At 40.3% G+C, this 24,001-nt stretch overlaps 1 protein-coding gene across 1 annotated transcript in view; it reads right to left on the bottom strand.

The window, feature by feature from the left end:
- LYPLAL1 (lysophospholipase like 1) overlaps positions 1–23,618 on the bottom strand; it is a 30,282-nt gene extending 6,664 nt beyond the window's left edge. The window contains exons 1-3 of the mRNA XM_086629520.1: positions 23,534–23,618; positions 19,357–19,456; positions 8,541–8,710 (exon numbers count right to left, since the gene is read on the bottom strand). Of these exons, the coding sequence (XP_086485646.1) occupies positions 8,541–8,710; positions 19,357–19,456; positions 23,534–23,618 (355 nt within the window). The remainder of the gene's footprint in view (positions 1–8,540; positions 8,711–19,356; positions 19,457–23,533) is intronic.
- Between the last annotated feature and the right edge of the window lie 383 nt (positions 23,619–24,001).

Below are 24,001 nucleotides of genomic sequence, written 5' to 3'. Positions count from 1 at the left end.
CTATTAATGGTAACAGCAAAACCTTGTTCTACACATCATTTGAAAAGAAGCTAACTTTCTGTTTTGACCTTCCTTCTTCATCTGTGAATGGAAGTATTATATACATTTAACAGTGTTCATATAGGAATATCAGTGAAGAGTACAAATGCTAGTGGAACAGAAAATTTCCTTCTCCACAGAACTCCCTGAACACTGCTCCTGTGTAAGTTCTCAAACATGTACTTTGTCTCAAGTGAATTTCCTCACAGCAGTGACTTTCTCCTTTTAATCTATTCATTAAACTCCACTGAACACTAACCTTAGGCCCTAGCAGAACAGCAACGAATGGCTTCCACCTTTGATAGCCCTTTTATTCTGTTTGTTACTCAGTAACTGAGAGTCTTTACAAACACAAAGGCAACTTCCCTTGACTGGCTCAGCCACTTCCTCTTGTTAGGGACACGAATCAATCTGCTATCCAACTTTCTCACCAACCAAAACACATGTTGAAATGCATATTTAAGTGGCACAAGTTTTACCACTTTCTTGTAAAAACAAGTATACAATCATTTCTAATGTATCAGCTTGCAATAAAACCAGAACCAGTTACGGTCTTATTTTCAACTGATATGGGTGGCAGAGGGAAACCCAACACGTGTACTTAAGGAATCATAATTTTTAGCACTAGAAGGAAAATAAAATCCATTAAAAGCCTCAAAACAATTTTTACTAAGCTGTTACTCTATCAAATCTAAGGCTTGCTTTATTTACCTAGTGCATTTTCTTGGTTGTTTCTCAGGAAGACAGCACAGTCCTGCTGAACACCTACCTGTCATTTTTGGTCAGTATAACCACACAACATGGAAAAAGGAAGAGAATAACCTACTCTCTATGCTCATAGTATTCATGATTTTAAACTGAATCACAGAAAAGAAACTAGAAAACAGGCTCTCTACAGCAAAGAATAGTGAAGCACAGGAACAGGTTGCCCTGGAAAGCTGTGAACCTTCCATTAATGGAGATGTTTTAGAACGAGTCAGAAAGCAATGGTAAGGATTTGCCTCAATAGAGCTGAACCTGCACTGACACATGAAGATGGATTAGTGACTGTTGTTGAGCCTCGCTCTTCTACGACCCTGTAGGCACAACTGTGAAGAAAGCATAGGTTAACGTGCACCCTGTGGCATGCCTACACATGACTCTCAAGCATTCTAAAAGCCCACCCATCCGTTTAATTTTGCACCGAATTCAGGCATGTATTAAAGATGAGTAAGCATGTTTTCAACAGAGTTTCTACTAAGGCTGAAAAGATCAGAATTCAATTGACTTTATAATTCTTTTCTTCCCAAAGCCATTATCTGATGATAATACATAACGACATCATAATTTAATTACTTTTGGTTTTACTGCTGTGAGCCGTATTTACTCCTAATCTTCACTATTATTTGCGAAACCTGTCACTCACCACACAGATCAAAACTGAGAACGTGCCACCTTCCAAAGACCCCACTCTTCCAAAGACCAGTGACGAGGGGTGTTCTTCAGGGGTCAGTACTGAGGCTGATGCTATTTAACATCTTTGACGGTGACATGGACAGTGGGATCGAGTGCACCCTCAGCAAGTTTGCAGATGACACCAAGTTGTGTGGTGTTGTGAATACACTGGAAGGAAGGGATGCCATCCAGAGGGACCTTGACAGGCTGGAGAGGTGGGCCTGTGAGAACCTCAGGAAGTTCAACAAGGCCAAGTGCCAGGTCCTACACGTGGGTCGGGGCAATCCCAAGCACAAGTACGGGCTGGGCAGAGAATGGATTAGAGAGCAGCAGGGAGGAAAAGGACTTGGGAGTGCTGATGGATGAGAAGCTCAACATGAGCTGGCAATGTGCGCTTGCAGCCCAGAAAGCCAGCCATGTCCTGGGCTGCATCAAAAGAAGCGTGGCCAGCAGGTCAAGGGAGGTGATTCTGCCCCTCTACTCTGCTCTCATGAGACCCCACCTGGAATACTGTGTTCAGCTCTGGAGTCCCCAACACAAGAAGGACAAGGAGCTGCTGGAACAGGTCCACAGGAGGGCCACGAAGATGATACAAGGGCTGGAACACCTCTGCTATGAAAACAGGCTGAGAGTTGGGGCTGTTCAGCCTGGAGAAGAGAAGGCTCCGTGTTGATCTTATCGCAGCCTTCCAGTACTTAAAGGGGGCCTAGAGGAAAGCTGGAGAGGGACTTTTTACAAGGGCGTGTAGTGACAGGACAAGGGGAAATGGCTCTAAACTGAAAGAGGGCAGATTTAGATTAGATTTAAGGAAGAAATTCTTCAGTCTGAGGGTGATGAGGCACTGGAACAGGTTGCCCAGAGAAGTTGTGGATGCCCCATCCCTGGAAGTGTTCAAGCCCAGGCTGGATGAGGCTTTGAGCAACCTGGTGTTGTGGACGGTGTCCCTGCCCATGGCCGGGGGGTTGGAACTAGATGATTTTTGAGGTCCCTTCCAACCCTAATCATTCTACAAGTCTATGATTCTATGATTTCTAGACACATTAATGCAGACACCGTCAAGATCTGGGAAACAAAGTGACAAGTGGTGGATCCTACTCTCTGGTTAAAATAATAAGCATTTGTACCTCTCACTGAATGATTTCTAAAGGAAACAAATATTTCATTTGTTAATGTTTCTTATGCATCAGGAAGTTAAAATAGTAGCAGAGATCCAAAGGAAAAATAAATGGCCAGTTGCTCCTCAAACAAGAGGAGCAAACATTTTCCCCAAAGTACAGATGCAATGCAAATTTACACTGATGCAGTGAAAACTAATGAAATGTTTGCTGGTATTATGGGGGAGATGGACTAAGAGTACGGCTTTAAACCCAGCATCTCATAGGCATAATTTAGATAAACCACAAAGCCACATAATGGGTGGTGCGGAAAGAGAAATCTCATTTGAAGTGACAAATGGCAATATAAAACCATGAATTTACTCTGTGAGAGCAAGTGCCTTTAAATGAAAGGCAACATTTTCCTAACAAAGACAGAAGATACAAGATAGGATGAGTGGCGGCAAAAGGCTCAGAAGCCAAAAACATAAAATACCAAGATTGTAGGTGAAGTAGTCTGCCCAACATTTTAATGCTTTGTTGTTGATTTTTTTAAATCTTCCCATATCTACAGAATCTTCTTTCTCTGGGATGTCAAAGCCAAGATATTTCTTCGCCACTCCGTTCTCACACACACTGAGAGAGATGGAAATGCTAATATTTACAAGAAGCACAGAGCTTTCATGTTACTTCCACCATGGTTCAGTAGCTATGTAAGAAGTCTAGCAATAAACAAAAAGTGGTTGTGTGTCTTGTGTTATTGTTACAGTACAAGGGGTCAGGAATCATGCATGTGTTTTTTGGCATATAGTCAAATCTACAGGACTGTTATGGAAAGTTTATTTTCACTGGTTGCTTACACAAGTGACTACAGGTGGCAGAGACCAACAAGCTTGGATCAGCATTTCTGCACTACACAAAAAGTGACCTGCAAAAGTAGAAAAGTAGCACTAAATTAAGAACAAAAAAAGAGCACAAAAAGACTGCCTTTCACTTACATCTAGTTGACTAAAGTGAGCACTGTCAGAATGCTCCAAATGTGAAGTGGCTATTTCTTTCAAGAGCTTCTAACATATTCTGGAATCAGATTTCAACAATCTTTGACAATTTCGACCTAGAGTTATTTTATAGTGGACTATCACTACGGAAGCAGTTAAAAAAATCCAACAAACAAAAATAAGAAAGCAAAACAAAGCAAAACCACCATCACCACCTGAAAAACCAACTCAGCTTTAAACAGAAAAAGAAATGGTTGTCCCACGTTTCAAACTGTGGTTATTTACTTATTTAGCTAATTTAGCAATGAATTCAGGCATTTATGAAAAAGGAATACATACAGTTTTTAAGAAGGGATACTATCAAAGCTCCAAGTGTCAGAATCTGACTAATTTTATCATCCTTTTTCACCTCCAAAGTCAATATAAGCCTACTTGCAGGATTATTTGCAAGAAGTGCTTTAGCCAGGAAGACCAACAAGAGTAATTCAACAAGAATGTTTGGCTAAAAAGTGACTTCCATTATAAAATTTTAGGGATGATATAATTATTTTTGAACAATTACATATTGCAGTCAGTCTCCCTTCTTTCCTCCTCCAAGGTCAGGGGAAATAAACTTTAATGAACCAGAAGTCTACTTCCTTCAAGACTTCTGTATTAAAAGGAAAGGAACGCATGAAAACTGTCAGGAAATAGGAACAGGTAGATGAGCCATGTACTACTGTGTGCTGGTCGTTACGCTAAATTGATATGGAAGTTCTAATAATAAGACTTTATTTACCTCCAGTAAATTAAGTAATTTAATTTTTCAGAAGTAGGTTCATAGAGCAGCTGTTAAAAACAAGGCTGTACCAATATTTTTCTTGATATAGAAAAAGAGGAGTGGCATCACACAACTTGGACTCCATCCTCAGCTTTAAAGTTGTGCCCTACAAGCAGCCACTTGTGGATTTCAGAGTCAACTGTGCTACGGAAACAAACAGCACAGGCTATAATTTCTTTCAGAACAAATTATCTGACTGCATCCACAATCTTGAACCTTGTGGAAAGTGTGAGTGACTCCTGGAGGAGAATCATCTCCCAGAATACCACACGTTGCGCTTCTCATTTTCCACTGCTTCAGAGCCTGCTCCTGCTTCTCCTCTCTTCCCACTCTCTCTCCTTTGCACGGTGCTCCCTCAGATCTTGCCTTCTTACCCAAAGTCTCTGACCTGTCAGCAGCTACCCACCTTCCTGCTTGCCTAACACCTCGCTCACCCTCATCTAACAATATCTGACACTCATCCTCAGCCTGTAATTTCTAGTCCACTATTCCATATAAAACCATAACCTTCAATCTTGTTACCCTCCTCATACTCATTTTGTGTTCTTTCCACTCATTAAAACTCCCACTCATTACAAAATAGACAGTCGCAGAACCCAGTTGTTCTTAACCCTTTAACAACTGTATCATTCCCTGTAACTCCCTCTTCATGCAACTGCTCTGTTCTCTTGGCTTCTGTGACCTACCTGAAAAGGCCCCCACTGCTCTTCACAGACTCTGGAATCCTCTAGCCTCTTCTCTCCACTATTTTTTATCTTATTTTCCACAACAAGATATATACCAGTATTACCATTATGTATCTTCAACACAACATCACTGAATACACTGGAGAAATTATTCATAGCAACATTTCACTGTGGTTCCCTCAGCTATAATCGTCTTATTTTTCCCTTCACCTCAAGAAGGCTGCCTCCTCCAGCTCTATCACACCAGCACTCACAAATCTGCTGCCTGCTCCCTCATTGTTACCTCGAGTCTCTTATTCTTGCACCAGATGGATACTCTTGACTTTTTCAAAGAGAAATCTAAAAAGATCTGACAAGACTTAGTTCTTCCACATTCTAAACGAGTGACCGTATCTTCCATTATCTCCTGCACATTCATCTTTCACAAACTCAGAAAAATTTCAGGCCACTTCTTTCTCCTTTTCCAGTGCACATTAGTTTGGTGCAGACGAACTGACTATATATTCATAACCAAGCCTTGGCCTCATATTTTCTTTCAATCAAAAATGTTACAAAGTAGCCAAGAGCCTCTATCAAATTCCTGATTTCCTGTAAGAAACAATGCCAGAAGATGGGCAATTATTTGCACAAAGTCCCATCTAAAAAAACTACGAATGTCACATGCTGACTCAGATTGATATTAAACCTAACCTTTAAGCACAGAAACCTTGTAGGATCTCTAAACTTCATTTTCCACTGCATCACACACTGGTTAATCATTAAAACCAGTGCAAAGAAGGTGCAAAGTTCTCGTCGAAGAACACTTAATCTTGTGCAGCCACAAGTAACACAATTTTCCACTAGTGAATTTTTTCTGCATTCACACAGTTCCCCTTCTGCACTTTGGATGGAGTTAACTCGGGGCTGCCTTATTTCGCTTTTTACGTGAATATTAGATTCAATTGTGAGGATGCATGCACATAGCCTCTGTCACAGAGACAAGGAAACAGTGCGTTACTCTAGAAGCCTGAAAACAAAGCTGTCAAGAGTAAGAACATAAGTAGAATTATTTCTGATTTACAGATGAGGAATTAAAAAACACAGACGGGGACTTCCAAAGAATCTGAAACAACTGGTGCATACCAACTTCCTTAACTCTGCTTATGACTTGTAAAGTAACTTTCAAACTCCCCAATTTCAATAGTGCTATTTTGAAAGCTACAAAGAGAAAAGAAAAGCCTGGTAGCAACTTGTATCTGTACACAGAACATCTCCCAGCTCACCCTACAGAAAAGCACTTGCACTTCTTCAGCTATTTCCAAGCCAGCAGGTATAACACAGGAAAGAGAGATCAAAGAGACTGTGCTGACAGCCATCCAAAACAATGCGTTTTGCAGCCAGGGCGATGCGCCAGAAAGGGAAAGTAAACAGAGGCCTTCAAAGAGCAACATGGGGCTGGACCAAGAAAACATGTAGGCTGAATGGTAGTGGCTGCACCATGCGGGATTTTGATGGCATGACTCAGTTGGCCATAAATTCTTAAATTCTCACATTAATAGTTTTTTCCCCAACCTGAAATAGTTTGCGGTCTAGGGATGGGACAGGGAGCCAATGACCTGTGAATTCTCATTCCGTCTCTAACATAGGCTACTTCATTTCCTCAACTCCTGTGCCTCAAAATCCCACTATCTGTTTCAAAGAAGTACTGTGAAAGTGACTGAAAATCTGTGAAAATTAAGAACGACAAGAAGATAAGACACATATGAACTATGACAGCTGATACTTCATTTGTTACCAAGTGTTAATCTTTAGTGATGTGTAACGCGCAAATTTTTTCCCTGTGAATTAACTCAAAATTATTAGAGCAGTAAGGAAAAGCACATGGTATGCTACATCTCCACACTCCAAAATATAATTCATTTTGGGAAAGTATGCCTTTCATTCCTCAAAAAGCGCTAAAAGAAAATAGCAAAACCATATACTTTTTAAAGTAAATCACTGCCCATCCTGTAATTTAAATAACGATTACAAATTTGGGGTAACAGCATCGGTGGACAAGGGTCGACCAATGGATGTCATCTACCTGGACTTGTGCAAAGCTTTTGACACTGTCCCGCACGACATTCTTCTCTCTAAATTAGAGAGTCATGGGTTTGATGGATGGACCACTCGGTGGATAAGGAATTGGCTCAATGGCCGCACTCAGAGAGTAGTGGTCAACGGCTCAATGTCCAAGTGGAGACCAGTCACGAGTGGCGTCCCTCAGGGGTCCGTGTTGGGCCCGACCCTCTTCAACATCTTTGTCGGTGACGTGGACAGTGGCATGGAGTGCACCCTCAGCAAGTTCGCCGATGACACCAAGCTGTGTGGTGCCGTTGACACGCTGGAAGGGAGGGATGCCATCCAGAGGGACCTTGACAGGCTGGAGAGGTGGGCCCGTACCAACCTCATGAAGTTTAACCAGGCCAAATGCAAGGTCCTACATCTGGGTCGTGGCAATCCCAGGCATAAATACAGACTGGGTGGTGATTGGATCGAGAGCAGCCCTGAGGAGAAGGACTTGGGAGTACTGGTGGACGAGAAGCTCAATATGAGCCGGCAATGTGCTCTTGCGGCCCAGAAGGCCAACCGCGTCCTGGGCTGCATCAAGAGGAGTGTGGCCAGCAGGTCGAGGGAGGTGATTCTCCCCCTCTACTCTGCCCTTGTGAGACCTCACTTGGAGTACTGCGTCCAGTTCTGGAGCCCCCAACATAAGAAGGACATGGACCAGTTGGAGAGGGTCCAGAGGAGGGCCACGAAGATGATAAGAGGGCTGGAGCACCTTTCCTATGAGGACAGGCTGAAAGAGTTGGGGCTGTTCAGCCTGGAGAAGAGGAGGCTCCGGGGTGACCTTATAGCGGTCTTCCAGTACCTCAAGGGGGCCTACAGGAAAGATGGGGAGAGGCTGTTCAGGAGGGCCAGTTATGATAGGACAAGGGGTAATGGTTTTAAAATAGAGGGAGGTAGGTTCAGGTTGGATATTAGGAAAAAATTTTTTACTATGAGAGTGGTAGAACACTGGAACAGGTTGCCCAGAGAGGTGGTGGATGCTCCATCCCTGGAGACGTTCAAGGCCAGGTTGGACAAGGCCCTGAGCAACCTGATCTAGTTGGAGATGTCCCTGTTTGTTGCAGGGGGGTTGGACTAGATGACCTTTGAAGGTCTCTTCCAGCCCTAACCATTCTATGATTCTATGATTCTAAATGGCTATTTACAATATAAAAAGCTTTAAGTTACATTCTTAAGGGCGGTGCTTGCAGTTAACCACATTCCCCACCTGGTCCAGGTTTAAATTATGATTGAATATTCTTGAGGATTGGCTGCTGAAGAGGCTGTTCGGCAGTTGCAAGGCATGCTCATGAGCTTTCTGGATGGAGTAAATTCCAAGTAAATGATCTCTTAACAATTAAAACCATTCAAATAAACACGTTAAAAAATAAGCGTCTCTTACCTACTAGTATCCTGTTCTTTGCAATGCCATTTTTAATCTCATCGTTAATCAAGTCTGTAAGTCCCCGGCACATAGCATCGATACTTTCAATGTGTTCTGGACAATCATTAGAGACCTTGTACCTGTCAAACCACACAGTGGAAAGGGCTCCTTTCATAGGTGTGTATGGCCTGGAGTGGTGGAAGGAAAGAAAACAAATGACCAACCAAGTGTAAGATCAAAAGCCTTCAGCATACCTGATAAATAAAACCAATTCAGCTTCTCTTCAGTGAAGGAGAGAAAGAACCTCTTTCAGGTCTAACTCAATTCACACCCAGTCATGTTGCATTTCCTTGCATTCAAGACACTGTCTGTCAAGAGTGAAGAGAGCATTTGGAAGCTGTATAAAATGCAAGTTTCAGTCAGTTCAATGTCAAGGCTGATCAAGTCAGTCAAACATTTTAAATGCTAACCCTATCAAAGAGGTTCTTAATCCTAAACAAAGTTAAGGTTGAAACCCACCTTGGAATATGACAAACTAAAGTAAATGCTAAACAACACAGCTTTGCAGGAGCTAACTTTATGGGATTTGGTTGTTTTATTCCTGTGGAAATTGCCAGGAGATGGGTATCATAACCTATAGATATTTACAAAAATTTCTTTCTTCTGTCAGTTTTTCTTTTTCTTAAATAAATACAGCCATCCTCACCTTAATGGGGCAGGTATCTCATAAAAATAACTGAAAGAAATGCCATGTTGCTTACTGGATTGGTGTACAGACACAAATTAGAGACATAATGATACTTCCCCCCTGTAATACTGTGTTGTCAGATTAGTATTTTAAGTGCTTTAACATGCTGCCCAAACCTCAGATAATTAAGGAAGCTACAATTCAAAGCAGCCTTTTCTTTGTTTTTAAATAAAGATGATGAATACAGCCCTGAAATCCCAAGAAAGGTGATCTAATTGTCTTGCAATGGCTCTACAATTTAATACCAAACATACTGCTTTGAGAGCGATGCTTCATCTCAAAATCAAGCCCTCTAAAATCCTTAATAGCAATGTTTAATTGGGGGGCACATTTTTCATTTTTACTTAAGCTCAGATCAGATTACAATCACTGCCTACAAACAGACAGCCTTTGATAAACTCGTCTGCATGGGAACCCACTGGAAACACTAACATCGACTTCTGTGCTCTCTCTAGATTTTTTCCAGTACCAGGATTAAACAAAACCACAACTAACCAAAAACGAGAAGCCACTATTTCAATTATTCTTAATGAAGGAACAAATTCTGCCTTTATTAATACCAGAGAGGCTTAACATATGTAAATGACTACTTCTAAACCAGAAATACTGCCACCAGTAGACACATACAAGAGGCAGTGTGCTATTCGCATTACTCAGAGACACAAATCAAAAAGGAGAGAACACAGATTTTCTTCTGCCCAGTGCCATGAACATGAAATCAGTAAGGTCCATGACATAAAAACTGGTAAACCAAATATAGAGGCAACAAACAGCAACAGACAGGTATAGACAGACTACACTGTTTTAACTTTTTGAGTACAGCTTCAGGAACGAGTATCTAAAACCCACAACAATCTACTGTTATTCAAAACGGTAGCAAGTACATGGTCAAGGTTAGTACAGTGTATGCCTTAAGTAGCCTCTAATTTGCTTAATTCAAAGCAAACCATATACTACTTAAGCACCAGAATGATTTTTTTTTTCTCTCTCCAAGTTAGTCCTTGTCTATTAAAGAAAGCTAACTACTACGTTAAAGAAAATTCAGTGGAAATACTTTGTACACCCAACAAGCTAAATCAAAGTTTAAAAAATGTTACTTAAATGCCCCTTTTTAAAAAAAAAACAAAACACCTTCTCTTTAGTATTACTACTGTCTCCAGGATTCTTCCCAAATTAATTGACTGACAACTAAGAAACAAGATTTTAAATCTCTAATTCACAAAAGTCCCCCAGATTCTAAGAGGAGACATTCCAGTCAAAAACATCGACAGCAGCAGGATTGGTGGAGTTTCTGGAAGTCACTCTGACAATGAGATGTACAACAGACTAAGTGCTTGGGCAAACAGCATTTGATTCATGGTTTTAGCTTCTCTCAAACACTTTTAGATTAATCCTGGTTAAAAAGCTCAGCAGACAGAATGTTTTATTTTCTAGTAAAATCAGAGTACCTTACATTTGGGTGAGAAAAGTTGTGTAAGGTTTTAGTATTATTACACCACGTTGACCCAGGATTGCCGTGGAATGAAGATACCTATTTGTATTACATTACAGAAATTTACATTTACATTACTGAAATATTGAAAAAAGGTTTCTCCACAGAAAGACAGAATCATACAATTTATAAACAGGACAAAATCTACAATGAGATTATAATACTTGATCAGATATGGAAACTCAGGACTTATGTCTGCTGTCTTTGCAAATTCTCCAACGAGATAGATGAACAACTAACGTGTCTTAAGCCCACAGGAAAAGACCCCAAGCAAATGGAGAAGACGCTTTCAGCTGTATCAAAAACATCCTTGCAAGCACTCCTGATTTCTCAGAAATGCATCAAAAATAACCTTTACATAAAGCTGAGAAGTAAGATTCTTTTAATGGTTCACCCAACTGGCACATCTGTTTTAGTCATTCACCTTGTTCCTTAAATAAACCCCTTTATTAGCTGGCACACTACAACTCAGACATTACCACGGTAAACAAATATGTTTGGCATGGAACCATCTGTACAGCTCCAAGACTACAGCACAAAATTTTTTCATACAATTAAACCACAAAATGAAAAAATAAAAAAATCCTTATGTTACAGTGACATGAGAGGCTGGACTCAAATACACAAAAGCAAAGAAATACAGAGTGGAGTGAAAACTCCATCTGGTAAGATCAGTATGGTCGGTTAAGGACAGTTCAGACCAAATGGTCAGCTTCAAGTTTGGATTTTTTGCTTTCCTAAGTTTAATCAAAACTCGTAACATTAGTCCTCATGATTTTTTTCCTCACTTTATTCTATTTTCAAAATGATACTAAAAATAAAGATCTATGTCTCTAAAACGTGTGCCGTTGAAACTCAGAATGAAAATATGTAGCCTCAAGTTGTATGTTTGGGATTTTTTTTCAACTGATGTTTGAAACACGATTTCCTATGAATTGAACTAACTCTTAACATTTGAAAATAGAGAGAAAAGAAGATGTAAAGGAGACATGGCTAATATCAAACAGCATTTAAGAAACTGCAGGCACGCTGAGGAACAGAATCTTAAAAATGCTTCTCTACATCCTCAAATCACTCTAGACCGTGTTTTCTGATAGCTTTAGAGGTTTTATTTTTTAAGGATGTGCATTCATATACAACTGCATGTGTGAGAAATCACTTCTTGCATGCGACTGCAGTTTCAAGATGATCCTACACATCTAATATTTGAATATCTTTAAAGGAAAGTATATCCTGTAATATCTCAGTAAGTATTTATTATCTTTTCAATCTTTTAAAGATGTCTTCATATATAAGTAGTTTTCACTGTTGATTTCACTGCAAAGTTTCAAAGTAATACAGATCATTCAAGTTTTCACAATCTGAAGATAGGTTAGCTTCTGCTAATGTGAGTGATGTACCAATGATGGAAATATAATGAAAGTAGGAAGCAATAACACCATCTGTTTCCAGCTTTCTGGAGCACGGATTATATATTCTACAACTTCTTAATCATTTTTAGAATTGTACTAAATAGTTTGAAATCATCTTAAGTTAACGGAAGTGGAGACCAACCAAACTATGCTACACCAGATTCAAATTCAGATCTAAAAACATGCTAAATTATATCTCAAAAATGATGCTACTAACATAGCAATTCACATAAAACTACAGGTGTTTTCATTCATTATCCAATAAATCACTGTCCCCATCCAGCATATCATGTTAAAAGACAAGCCAATACTACTAGCTGCTTTATATAAGAAATGTAAGAGTGAAGACAGCATGTTGATAAATGGTAAATATTCCATCCTCAAATTTTTCACTTGATGCACAATTGTATCCCTGCCTTCACACTCAGTGCTATGATCGCCCCGCTAACGCAGTCACATAAAATCCAAACCATAGGCGCTGGCTTACAGCTTTCTTGGAGTTCCAGACAAAACTTCCTGACATGTCAGACAGAACACAGAATTTATAGTGAAGGTAAGCTTCAAGATGCAAAGAGCGAGCAAAATTTTTTTAAATCCTCACTTTTGCTTCCTTCCCAAACCCATCTCCTCTCAGGAGACACAGAGTCACATGAGACGTTTTAATGTTGTCTTTTGGAAGTCTATGCATCCCTTTGAGAAAATCTACAGAGCACCAGACTCTCAAGCTGGTGCTCTCAAGCTATCAGACTGCTCAAGTTCTAGAAGCAAGCCTTGACTCTCTTCAAGCTGACTGATGGCAGGTTTTTCCAATGAAAGCAAAGTTACTCCCCAGTCCCAAATTCTATGCTAGTAAAATCTCACTACTGATACTACTACATCGCAATAGAAAACCTGGTTCATAATTCTGCTTTTTAATTCTCACTGTCTGCTTGAAGCAGAAAGTGAATTTTAAAAGAAAAGTGGGGGAAGGCAAAGAATCCACCTATTCAAATCAGAAATATAATTCAGTGCTCTAGCCCAAGGTATATCCTATGTTAAAACTAGGGTTCAACACATCTTAACAATGAAGCTTTGCAGTATGGTAACACAGCATAAGATGTGTCAGAAATTAAAACAGCTTAAACTTCGAAGTATACTTAAAAATAATAAATTTAAAAAGGGCAGGCAAGAGTGATCTCCATGAGAAGTACTTTTCTCTGTTCCACAGAACAGGCTGTGCCTTTTCACTCAACCATGTGCAAACACTTTTGATAGTTACTCTGGATGTATGCTGCCTGAAATGACAGCTGACTGAGCCAGTATAGAATGGTTATGTGAAGAAATACTATGTTGACAGCTTTTGTTACTTGGGACAAATCTTATTCATTCAAGACAAAGGAAGCCACAATAGAAGCTGACATGAAATTCAGCAGGTCAAATTCTGAGTTGTTTGTTTCTTTGTTTCTGTTGGTTGGTTTGGTTTCGGGTGAGGTTTTTTTGGTGTGTGTGTTTGGTTCTTTTTTGGGGGGGAGGATGTAAATTGTGAGGATTTGTACTATTCAGAGAAAGAGCAATAAATAATGTTCTGGTTGAGAAGACCTTAGATGACCTTTTCTAGACACTGCCTGTTCCTCAGCAACCAGCTAATAGTGGCTGCTTTATAACTTCACTGAAAGAAAGTGGCAACAGGCAAACCAGGGTCCAATCTGAATCAGTTCTCCATTTCAGGGTTTGAAAGACACTATTGGATTCAGAGCGGTGTCTTTCACAAGCCGGTGGCAAACAACGCTGAGGATGGATTAATGACACTAGCTAAGCACAGAAACGCCTGAAAAGACTGTAAAGCAAGAGCACAGAACAACACATGACTTAGAACCCCACAACTGCTTGCTGGAGGGGTTATATAAAAACCAGCATCTCCAATTCTTTTGTACTGGAAAACAGCTGAGAGAAGAAAAATCGGAGGAAGAATGTCGAAGAATATGATGTAGGTTAAAGGGATTAGAAATCCAGGATTATTGCCATCATGTTCTACTTTGCTTTCCCAAAGAATGACTTAAGTATCTCTGATAAGTGTTTATTGCATTCCACATGGTATGTGGCATATGATGTAGGCATTGCATGTAAGCATATCCATGTTTTCCTCACCTAATGCAGGAGGAGAAATAAAAGGAAAATATGACGTTTATTCAAGCATGATTCCATCATTATTATGCAGAATATGTTAAATTTCTACTCACAGAAGGAGATGAAAGAACCACCCCCTGATACCAACAAAACCCCTTTCCATTCGTCTCTCAAACTTCCACCTCTAAAAAGACGACTTTATGTTAAATTCATGAATGAGGTTAGGGCTTACCAACGTGAAGGATTAATAACGTTTGCTTGAGCCAAACACGGTGCGATAGGCAGCGTGCACGCTCCACCAATCCATCTCAAGTCTGACCTGCAGTACCCCTGCTGCTTTTCCAATCCTAGGCCTCTCGCGAGCAGAGGCTGCCAACGGAGCAGAACAGTGCCAAACTGTCTGGTGGTTTTGCGACACAGCCAAATGGGGACTACGACGAGATGAAACTCGTTTCCACTCACGAGCTGAGCAAAGACGTGAATTTAGGTGAAAGGATGGAGTACCAGGCCATATCATGCTGAGCAGTCCTTACCAGCCACATACTTAAGAGACATGGGAAATTAAAATAAATTGGGGGGAGAGGAAAAAGCAGACTGCACAGAGACTTACTGGCCACAGAAAGGTATGTTGAGTGAATGTCAAAAAGATCCACAAAATAGCCCAAGTAGTATTTATAGTTTACTCTGACTTGCAAAAGAGAAAGACTGTCAGAATGGAATGCTAGACAACGCAAAGAATCTTTGACCTAGATTTTTAAAAGGAATTATAGAAGGTAAGGTATACTTATTAAAACAAGTGGAGCCTAAATGGTTTTAACTTTACCACGTTAGCTCTTGCAATGCCAATTTAAACTATCGCTTTCTATTAAAAAAAAAAAAAAAAGGAAGGTTAAATTGGGTGGTATTCAGTTCTGATTTAGAAACTCAATAGAAACCTAATGTTTAAGTCATGTTAGTTGTAGCAGCTGAAACAGCATTTAAAGCTGTAGCCATCCTGACCCAAATAAAAAAGGAAAAAGGAAACCCTTTCCTTTAAAACTATTACTGTAGACGTGGCTTTAGGGATTGCATCAGCTGCTAGGGCTACAATTTGAGCTTCATATTTTTAATTAAAGATATACATTAGCATTATGAGAGAGGAAATAGAATTCTGTTGTTTTTAACAAGTTTAATCTACATACATAAGCACTGATCTTGAAAGCAAGCTAGATACAGTTCTAAGAACAACCTATTAAAACAAGTTCTCTACTCATTTTTAAGTATCCCAGTTGCCTTCATTACAGAATAAAAACCCACAAAACATCTCTAAGTAATGTCTAAAAATTTTCATTTGTAAAGCAAAATTTGCATGCCCCAGCTGCATGCATTTCTAAACACATTTCAAATTCAGGTGCCACTACTCGCACTACATCACACTGAGACTTCAAATCCACATATTTTCCTTTTCTTTTAATCTAAGCATGCTTTTTTACCATAAGCGTTTTACTTAGAAATTTTGCAAGTTTTTCTTTTTTAATAGTAAACTGCACTACATTCTGTTATTTTCACTCAGGAAACAAATATGAGACTCATAAGACTTTCTGCAGTGATGGGGGATGAGCGTGATAAAATGCTGCAAACACTTTACCTATCCAGGGGACATTTGGTGATTGTTCTCTATGCAGACCTGCACGTTCTAAAAATGATGAAAGAAAAGTAAATCTTTTTTAAAAAGTGCAATTTTTTACAGAGACCTACAGAGAATAGTAAAAAACTGTTTCATAAAACGTGGTTCAGTAATGTGCTATTGCTTTTACCTGTAAAATGGAAGTATCCTCTCCAGTGTTTGCCAAAACCAATGCTAATGAAGCCAGAGAATATGTTTTAGCATTGTTCTAGATTATATGATGGGTTGGTTTTCCAAAATAATTTTCAAACATATTTACTCTTGAATCAAAACATGTCTGAACCTCTGATGTTGTAGTAAATGAAAAATGTGTATGTTTCAGCACCTGGGATAAAATCTAAAGAAAACAAATATAAACCACATCCATCCTCCACAAAGAAAAAAATAATTTTTCAATGTTTTGTTGAAAAACATGAATTCCACTGCTTTTTAGAACTCTATTTAATAAGGATGAAGAATATACAAGATCAAATTTATAGATCTATCAGCAGAATTATATCCATCAAAAACGTGAAGAGGTATTCCTGACCTGCAGTTTCTTCTGCCAAAGCCTACAGCATTGCAGTTGTATCCTCAAATCTGCTTTTACTGGCGTAACCACTTTGAGAATGTTCAATGTATATATGGTAAGTCACGCTGGAAAAGACAGGCGTTTATAGAGTATGAACTACATCCACATTAACAGTATTTTGCCAGAAAAGTATATTGGCCAAGCAATCCTTGGTCTTGCCTAACTTCAAGCTCTTCCTTGATTTCATCGTGAGTGTAAAAACCTGCTGGGCAAGCCTTGCGCTCTGCTCCTGTAATCGACAATGCAGTGGCAGGTTGTGTGGTCCACACAAACTCTCACTCACATCAGCATAGTTTTCCACCAGCATTATCACTCTGCCTCTACATAATTAAAGACTGGACCAAAACCTTCTTCAGCCTATGTGCACACTCATAACCCTCTACCTATAGGTCTCATTATCAAGGATGCTGAATTACCCTGTTGGGGCCAAAAGCACTTGGAATTCTTATCAAAACATATACACATTCCCACACAAAATCAGACCATATATTCAAGTTCCTAATGCAAATACAATTATTTTAATGTCAGCAATTCAAGTTTGGATGTTCTAGGCTTTGTTTTCACTTTCTGTGGCAGAAAGGAGAGCAACCATTACAAATGTTTCGAAAAGCATAGCACGTTTTGGACTTGAATACCAAAACAATGTGAAATGGGTCTGTTAAAGGCTTCTGCTGTTTCAGTTTCAACCAACAACACATATCTTCACAAACTTCAGCATTGCTGCAAACAGTGGCAAACATTATTGTACTTAAGGGCATCTGTGTTATTTCAGTGCGTCAGCTAATGGTGCTTATCAGCAACCGAGGGCTGTACGCTAATATTCCCAAGCATACTTCATATTGCCTGTCAAAGACAAACAGTGTGGGTATTTTTTATTCTTCGAATACACAACTTTTCATTTTTGCTAAAAACCACTTCTGTATCAACTCATGCATGACCTCTATCTGTTCCAGAGAAGAACAAGAGTAACCTCGACTTAAAAAAGAGTGGAATTAACTGTTTATTCACATCTTTTAATTACAACAGTATCTTTCTTCCCATCTGTTTACCAAAGGATTGAAAAACAAATTCCACATAAACGTCACTCATTTGAGTCAGGAGACCTTGCTGGTTAATTGTTGATACATAGTTTACATACGCAGTTATCCAAAGAAACGAAAACAAATGAGAAAAGGATTGGACCCCAGAAGTGCAGTGGGATAGAAGAGTGAAGCACTGGCCTAACAGATGTGGTCTGAGGTGCTCTGGCTGTATATATAACATGTGAAGAAAGATTGTTTCACAGGGAAGTAAAACCTCCTGCATTTCTCCAGTACCTGCTGTGTTGATTGGGAAGAAATGAAGCCTGTCAATGTGTGATGTGCCACAGATAACTCTAGCATCACTTTAGCCTGTCATCGAGGGAGTAATGAGCACATTTTTTACAGAAAATCATATTCACTACCTACTAACCCAAAACACACTGCTTCAAAGACTTCCCCTCATGGGTTTGATTTTTCTGTAATACAGTGAGTACATTCACACCGCAATCTCTCAATTGCTTTTCATAAGTAGATCATAAAAATACATGGTCAAGGAAAGGGTTTTTTTTTCACGTATTAGTGAGTGCCAGACAAAATCTGCTATTATACTTGTTTATACTTCCCAAGAAAATTATTTCTAACTTTCAAACCTCTGTAACTCGAAAGTCTGTGTAGAATGTCACAATTTCCTTTTCCTTTCAGCATTCATCCACACTTACACACAAATTCAGAAGGAAACTTAAGCCTCGTTAACTTTCAAGGAAACGTGTTCCTAACTTAGAGCCACAGATGCCTTAAAAATTCATTTATATTGAGAAAAATTAAACATCTCTGAAATATGGAATCATAGAATCATAGAATGGTTAGGGTTGGAAGGGACCTCAAAGATCATCTAGTTCCAACCCCCTTGCCATGGGCAGGGAAATCCTCCACTACACCAGGTTGCCCAAAGCCTCATCCAACCTGGCCTTGAATACCGCCAGGGATGGGGCATCCACAACTTCTCTGGGCAACCTGTTCCAGTACCTCACCACCCTCAATGTAAAGAATTTCTTTCTTATACCTAACCTAAATCTGCCCTCTTTCAGTTTAAATCCGTTGCCCCTTGTCCTATCACTTATCATATAAGGCTATGTCTACAGATTATTAAGTATGGAGGTAGGTGTCCAACTTTTAGCCTTTAGGTTTGACCTCATTAACTTTCAAATTCCCAGGGGTAAATATTTTTATCTATATTTCCAGTCTACCACTACCAAATACACAGTGTCATTTAATAACGAGATTTATGCCTAAAGCAAACGTTGAACTCAATTCTCTTCAAAACAGTTGGATCAGGATTCAAACTAGAAGAAATGTTTAATTTTAAACTCCCAGCCCTTTTTCCAGCAGCTAAAGATCTTTCACATCCTACTTGCCAAATACCAGTCATCTTCAGAACCGAAACCTGGCATTAAATACAGAATATTCAAGTGGTTAACTTATGGGAGTTAAAATAGGTAGGACTGTGATCCAGAACATGGCTCCGTACTGCCATTACAACACACATTGGAGTATCTTCTTTTATTTATATCAAGAAGATGGAAAAATACTATGAGGACAATACCTGAATTCGAATTAGAGACTTTGACTTCTGTGAAGTCTTAACCACTTCAAGTCACAGTCCCTGGGCAGCAAAGCACTGTTGAGCTCCAGTTTTGCCAAAAAGTATGTACACAAGAAAGAAGTGTTATGACAGTCTGTACCAATATTCACAAGTGTATTTCACAGTACTAGAATAGAGTAACTTAATCCTACAGTTAAAATATATTAAACAATACCTGGCAGGAGCCGTTGGGTAAATTACTTTTATATGTTGGAAAGCCATTTCTTGATTCAAAATTTGTTTTATCCATGTTCTTGCTCCTCGGCCAGTATCACCTGTATCACACAGAAGAGTACAACAAGAATTATTCTGTGCATTTAGAAAGAAAACTATACAACGTCAAATGTATTTACACCAGATTGATGTAATTTCAAAATCACAAAGTTAATGCTCCAAAATGCTAAAAAAGAACTTTCTAGAATAACTTCAATCCCCTTTCCAATGAAGACAGACTCAAAACTTCCTAGAAACAGACTACTTAAGAGGTAGCAGCATAAGTTTAACAAATACTAAATAAATAAACAAATTAAAAATAAAAATAACACCACAGCATAAGTTTAATACTTTACTACATCCAGGGGCTTAAGTACCTCCTAATCAGGCACAAGGCCTTACCTCTTACTTGCAACTTACCTTATTTGCTGATAACAGCGATAAACATCTTAAAAAGTGAGATAAAATACTTGCCACTCCCCTTAGAAAAGATAATTACTTTTACTATAGAATTTGATGCTAACTCACTTCAACACTTAGTCAAGAGCAATAAAAAGGATCTTCACATTTAATTATGCTAATATTACACATAGGCTTCAAGGGCAGTATCAGTTAAACGCTCCCAACGTTTTGTAAACGTGCTCAAGAGATGAGCTTGCCTTAAAATATCTGGCAGGCTCCTCAAAACCTTAATCCCACTGTTCTCTTTGAAAGCTGGTTGAGAACTTACTCTCGATGGGTTTTTTTCCTAGTGATATCAACTCAGCCTACAGCCCAAGCCCCTACAGACTGAAGTGCTCTGAACAGATACAGAGGATGAACTCTTTACGCAGGCAACATGTGCTCCTTACAAACAAATACACATGCATACACCAGACAGCTCCTAGAGCTTGTCTTTGCATCACTGGTATCTTCAACTACAACTTCCCTGCCACCCGCTCTGAACAGCATGTTCACACATGTCGCCAATAAGAGTTAAACAGTGCTTCACGCTTAAGGAAACTGCCCAATCAAGGAATATGGTTTACAGGAGGCAGTAATACATGTAGCAACGGTCAACCTAAAAATCTGGTGGGCATGCAGCAAACTGGAATTTCACTAGTGCCACTCACGCCACGGGACTTTAGTTTTGTTTGAAGTTGAGGCTCCCGCATATTATCAACTCAAACTGCTAATCTGAGTTAACAGTATTCTCTATTACTTTATCTCAAGTTGGTCAGTTTGACTTTAGAACTCACCCCATTCTTTTCAATAAAGTAGCCAAACCACAAGAAAAAAATATCACTGCCCTAAACCAGGCTTACTGCCACGTTACATGGGTTCATCTAAACAATGTCACGTGAATATACCAATTTATTGTTACAATGATTATAATTCTCCAATGGAGATTTTCTCTTGCTTTAGCACTCAAACAAAATTCAGTGATCTTTATGTAGACACACGATTAAGGCATCTTCAGAAATAAAACAGAAGGCAAGAAGGATTCAAACCCAGCATTTTTTTTTTATTTTTCCTCTTGAGCACAAATGGCATAACGATGAAGCGTTCTGCCTGACCCCTGACTTGGAGTATTTACTTCAAGTGACAAATAAGTAATAAGGTTGCAAAACTGACACAAATCTTACTCTGTGTTATGTTAAATAGTAAAATCAAAGTTACATCTTTAACTGGGTGCTTCAGAACACACTCCCACAAGCGCTTTGCTTATGTGAGTAGTATGGTCTGCAGTCCAACCACACCTCTGCTTCTTAGTAGACACCCTTGATATGCAAAGGTTTCCTCATGGTTGCTGTCACCTAATTTATTAACAACATATCTTAAGGAGGCTTGAATAAACATTTTTTTTCCTATACACTCCTTTTTTTTCAGTGAGAAAGGAAAAGTTTAGGCTTTGTAATACTTGCACAGGACCAACCCTCAGGTAGGTCAACCTAAGCAACTATCTGAATGCTTACAGAATTGGGACTTAATTTAGGTCTCTACAAACTCCTTAATGGTTCAGGACACATTTTTTAATATTTACTCACATTTCTTAAGCTTTGCCAAGATCAGCAGAAACATTCAGAGTTAATGAAGCTGTTTTGTCTGTGAAAAGTTCACAGAAAACTCATTAACTGTGACTTTCTGTGTGTCAAGAGTCCCCATAGTCCAAATGTTCTGCAACCGCTGTGAGCACTTGCATGCAGAGGTAATGCATTTTGATTTGGTAAGAATAAAAGTTGGAGGGGAGAGAGGAGACTTTGACACCACACAAAACCCAACATCCTTCTGAAAGGACTGTCCTTCAGGCTGTTCTTGGACATTGGCATTATATGTTCTTCTGAATACTATTAAAAAGGAGCAAACCATGCACAGACAGTTAGCTTCAAGTCTGTTTACAAACCTGAAATTGACTAATAGCAGCAATATTATCTCCCCCCGCCTCAAGTAAACCATGATTTATTTTCCTTTCAAATATAGCTTTCTGTGCAAAGTTTAAAGTTAACAACATGTAACACGTAGATTGGGCATTGGGAATAATTTCTTTACCAAAAAGGTTTTCAAGCATTAGAACAGGCTGCTAAAGAAGCAGTGGAGTCACCATGTGGTGCCTAGGGACACGGTTTAGTGGTGGACTTGGCAGTGCTAGGTTAATGGTTGGACTTGATGTTCTTAAAGGTCTTTTCCAACCTAAACAATTCTATGATTCTACGCATGTTACTTACCGCATGCAAAGTTGTAAACCCAAGTCTAACAAATTGTTATAAATTTGTTACGTCCATTCGCCTTCTCTGCTGAGCTACCTAAATTTGATGTACAGTACAGGAATTTTTCTAATACTTTCTGTACCATTTTGCAGTTACATTCTCCACTTGCAACAACTTGCCTGGAGCAAGCATTCTGAACAAAATGGATTCATGCCATTTGACTGCCACTTGCCATCACAAGCGCTGTACAGAAGGTTTACAATTCCAGTTTACAGGCCAGCCCACAGCAACAGCACTGTGGCTACTTCTGTTTTAAATTCAATTCTGCAGAACTGCTAAACAAAACCAAATAAAAGCACCCTTGTACTTCCCCATTGCAAACATTATGGATGAAATCGTATCAAAAATGAAAAATTGTAGAGTACTTTAACCACATGTGGAATCAACCTCTAACCATAATCTTCCCTTACTCCTCCAACACAAGAGAAAATTATTTCCTCAAGCACTAAAGCATTAGCGTTAACAAGAGGGACGAACACATCTTACGAACTCTCTTTCATTCTTTAACTCACAGAATTTGAGAAAAAGCAAAATTAAACTAGATTATAAAAATGAAAGTAATTTAATAAGCACGTGCATCTTTGTTAATGAGAAGCATCAGCTACAAGCAAAACTAAGAGAAAGGCAGTGAAAGGGTTGAGCATGTTGCCAGATGCACGTGCAGAGCTCAAGAGAACTGATTCTCAATAAAGATTCTTAATAAAGACCTATGATTATTAGGGATGTGTTTTTTGTTTTTTTTTTAAGTCATGTGGACTTTGTTGTTATTTAGCAGGTTAGAACTCACCTTTAAGAAAAAAGCCCAACAAAACACACACTCCCTCCCCTCTTGCCCTCAGACTGGCCACTGATGGAGGTGACTGACTACCTTCTGCAGAGAGTGGCCGTGAAGCCAGTTTGGACACAGTTAAGACCTTTCCGAACGGAGAGAAGCCAGTCTATTAACACTGGCCTCCAAAAGGTGACAGCGACATTCTCAGTCTGATCCTAAAAAGGCCAAGAGCCATTTTAATCAGAAAAATCCTTAGAGTGGAGGATCCTTGGAGAGTATCGTCTGGATACTTTGTTCTCACGGCCAAGAAAGCCAGGGGCTCCTCGCCTTCCGGCCACACCGAGCCCGGCGGCTGCCGCGGCAGCGGGCCCGTCCCGCTGACCCCCTCACACAGCGCCGGGCCGCCGCAGACCGAGGGGCCGACCCTGCCTCCCCTCCGCCGCGCTCCCGGGAGGGCCCCGCCGCACGGGAGGAGGAGAAGCAGGAGGCGGCGAGGCAGCGGCAGCCGCCCCGGCCCCGCGCCTGTCCGCGGCGGGAAGCGACGCCCGCCAAGCCCCGTGCCCCACGCCCCGGCCCCGCCACCGGGCAGCAGGGGAGAGAAGAGGGGGGAAAGCAGCCACCTGAGCCGTGCAGGAAGATGAGGGAGGCGGTGTGCCTGCCCACGGGGGACACCACGCTCCTCTGCAGAGCCGCGGGCGCCGCCATGCCCACAACTCCTCGTCGCCGCCGCCTCCTCCTGCCGGGAGCGCGGCGCACGGCGCCGGCGCAGAGACGGCCCCGGAGGGAGGGACGGAGGGAGGGGAAGCGGCGGTTTGTGCCGTGGTTGCGGGCTTGTGTGTTTCCTCTCTGCTGCCTCCAGAAACAACGCTGCCGGCCCCAAACCAGAGAAGTTCTGTGTATTCGTAGAAAATCCTATGCAGACCCCATGGTTAGAAATGCCGTATGGTGGGCAAACTGGGGATCGAACGGTAGAGGAGGGTCACCCCTTTCATGCCGTTGTACGGATTTGGAAAGGCAGTTAGGCTTCAGCCTGGCCAGGTGCAAGCTTTTGAGAGCAAAGGCAAGAGAGCCGAGGCGAGGTGGGTAGC

This window comes from Tauraco erythrolophus, chromosome 2, assembly GCF_009769465.1.
Source record: "Tauraco erythrolophus isolate bTauEry1 chromosome 2, bTauEry1.pri, whole genome shotgun sequence".
NCBI lineage: Eukaryota > Metazoa > Chordata > Aves > Musophagiformes > Musophagidae > Tauraco > Tauraco erythrolophus.
This window is presented reverse-complemented; position numbering and strand designations above follow the sequence as displayed.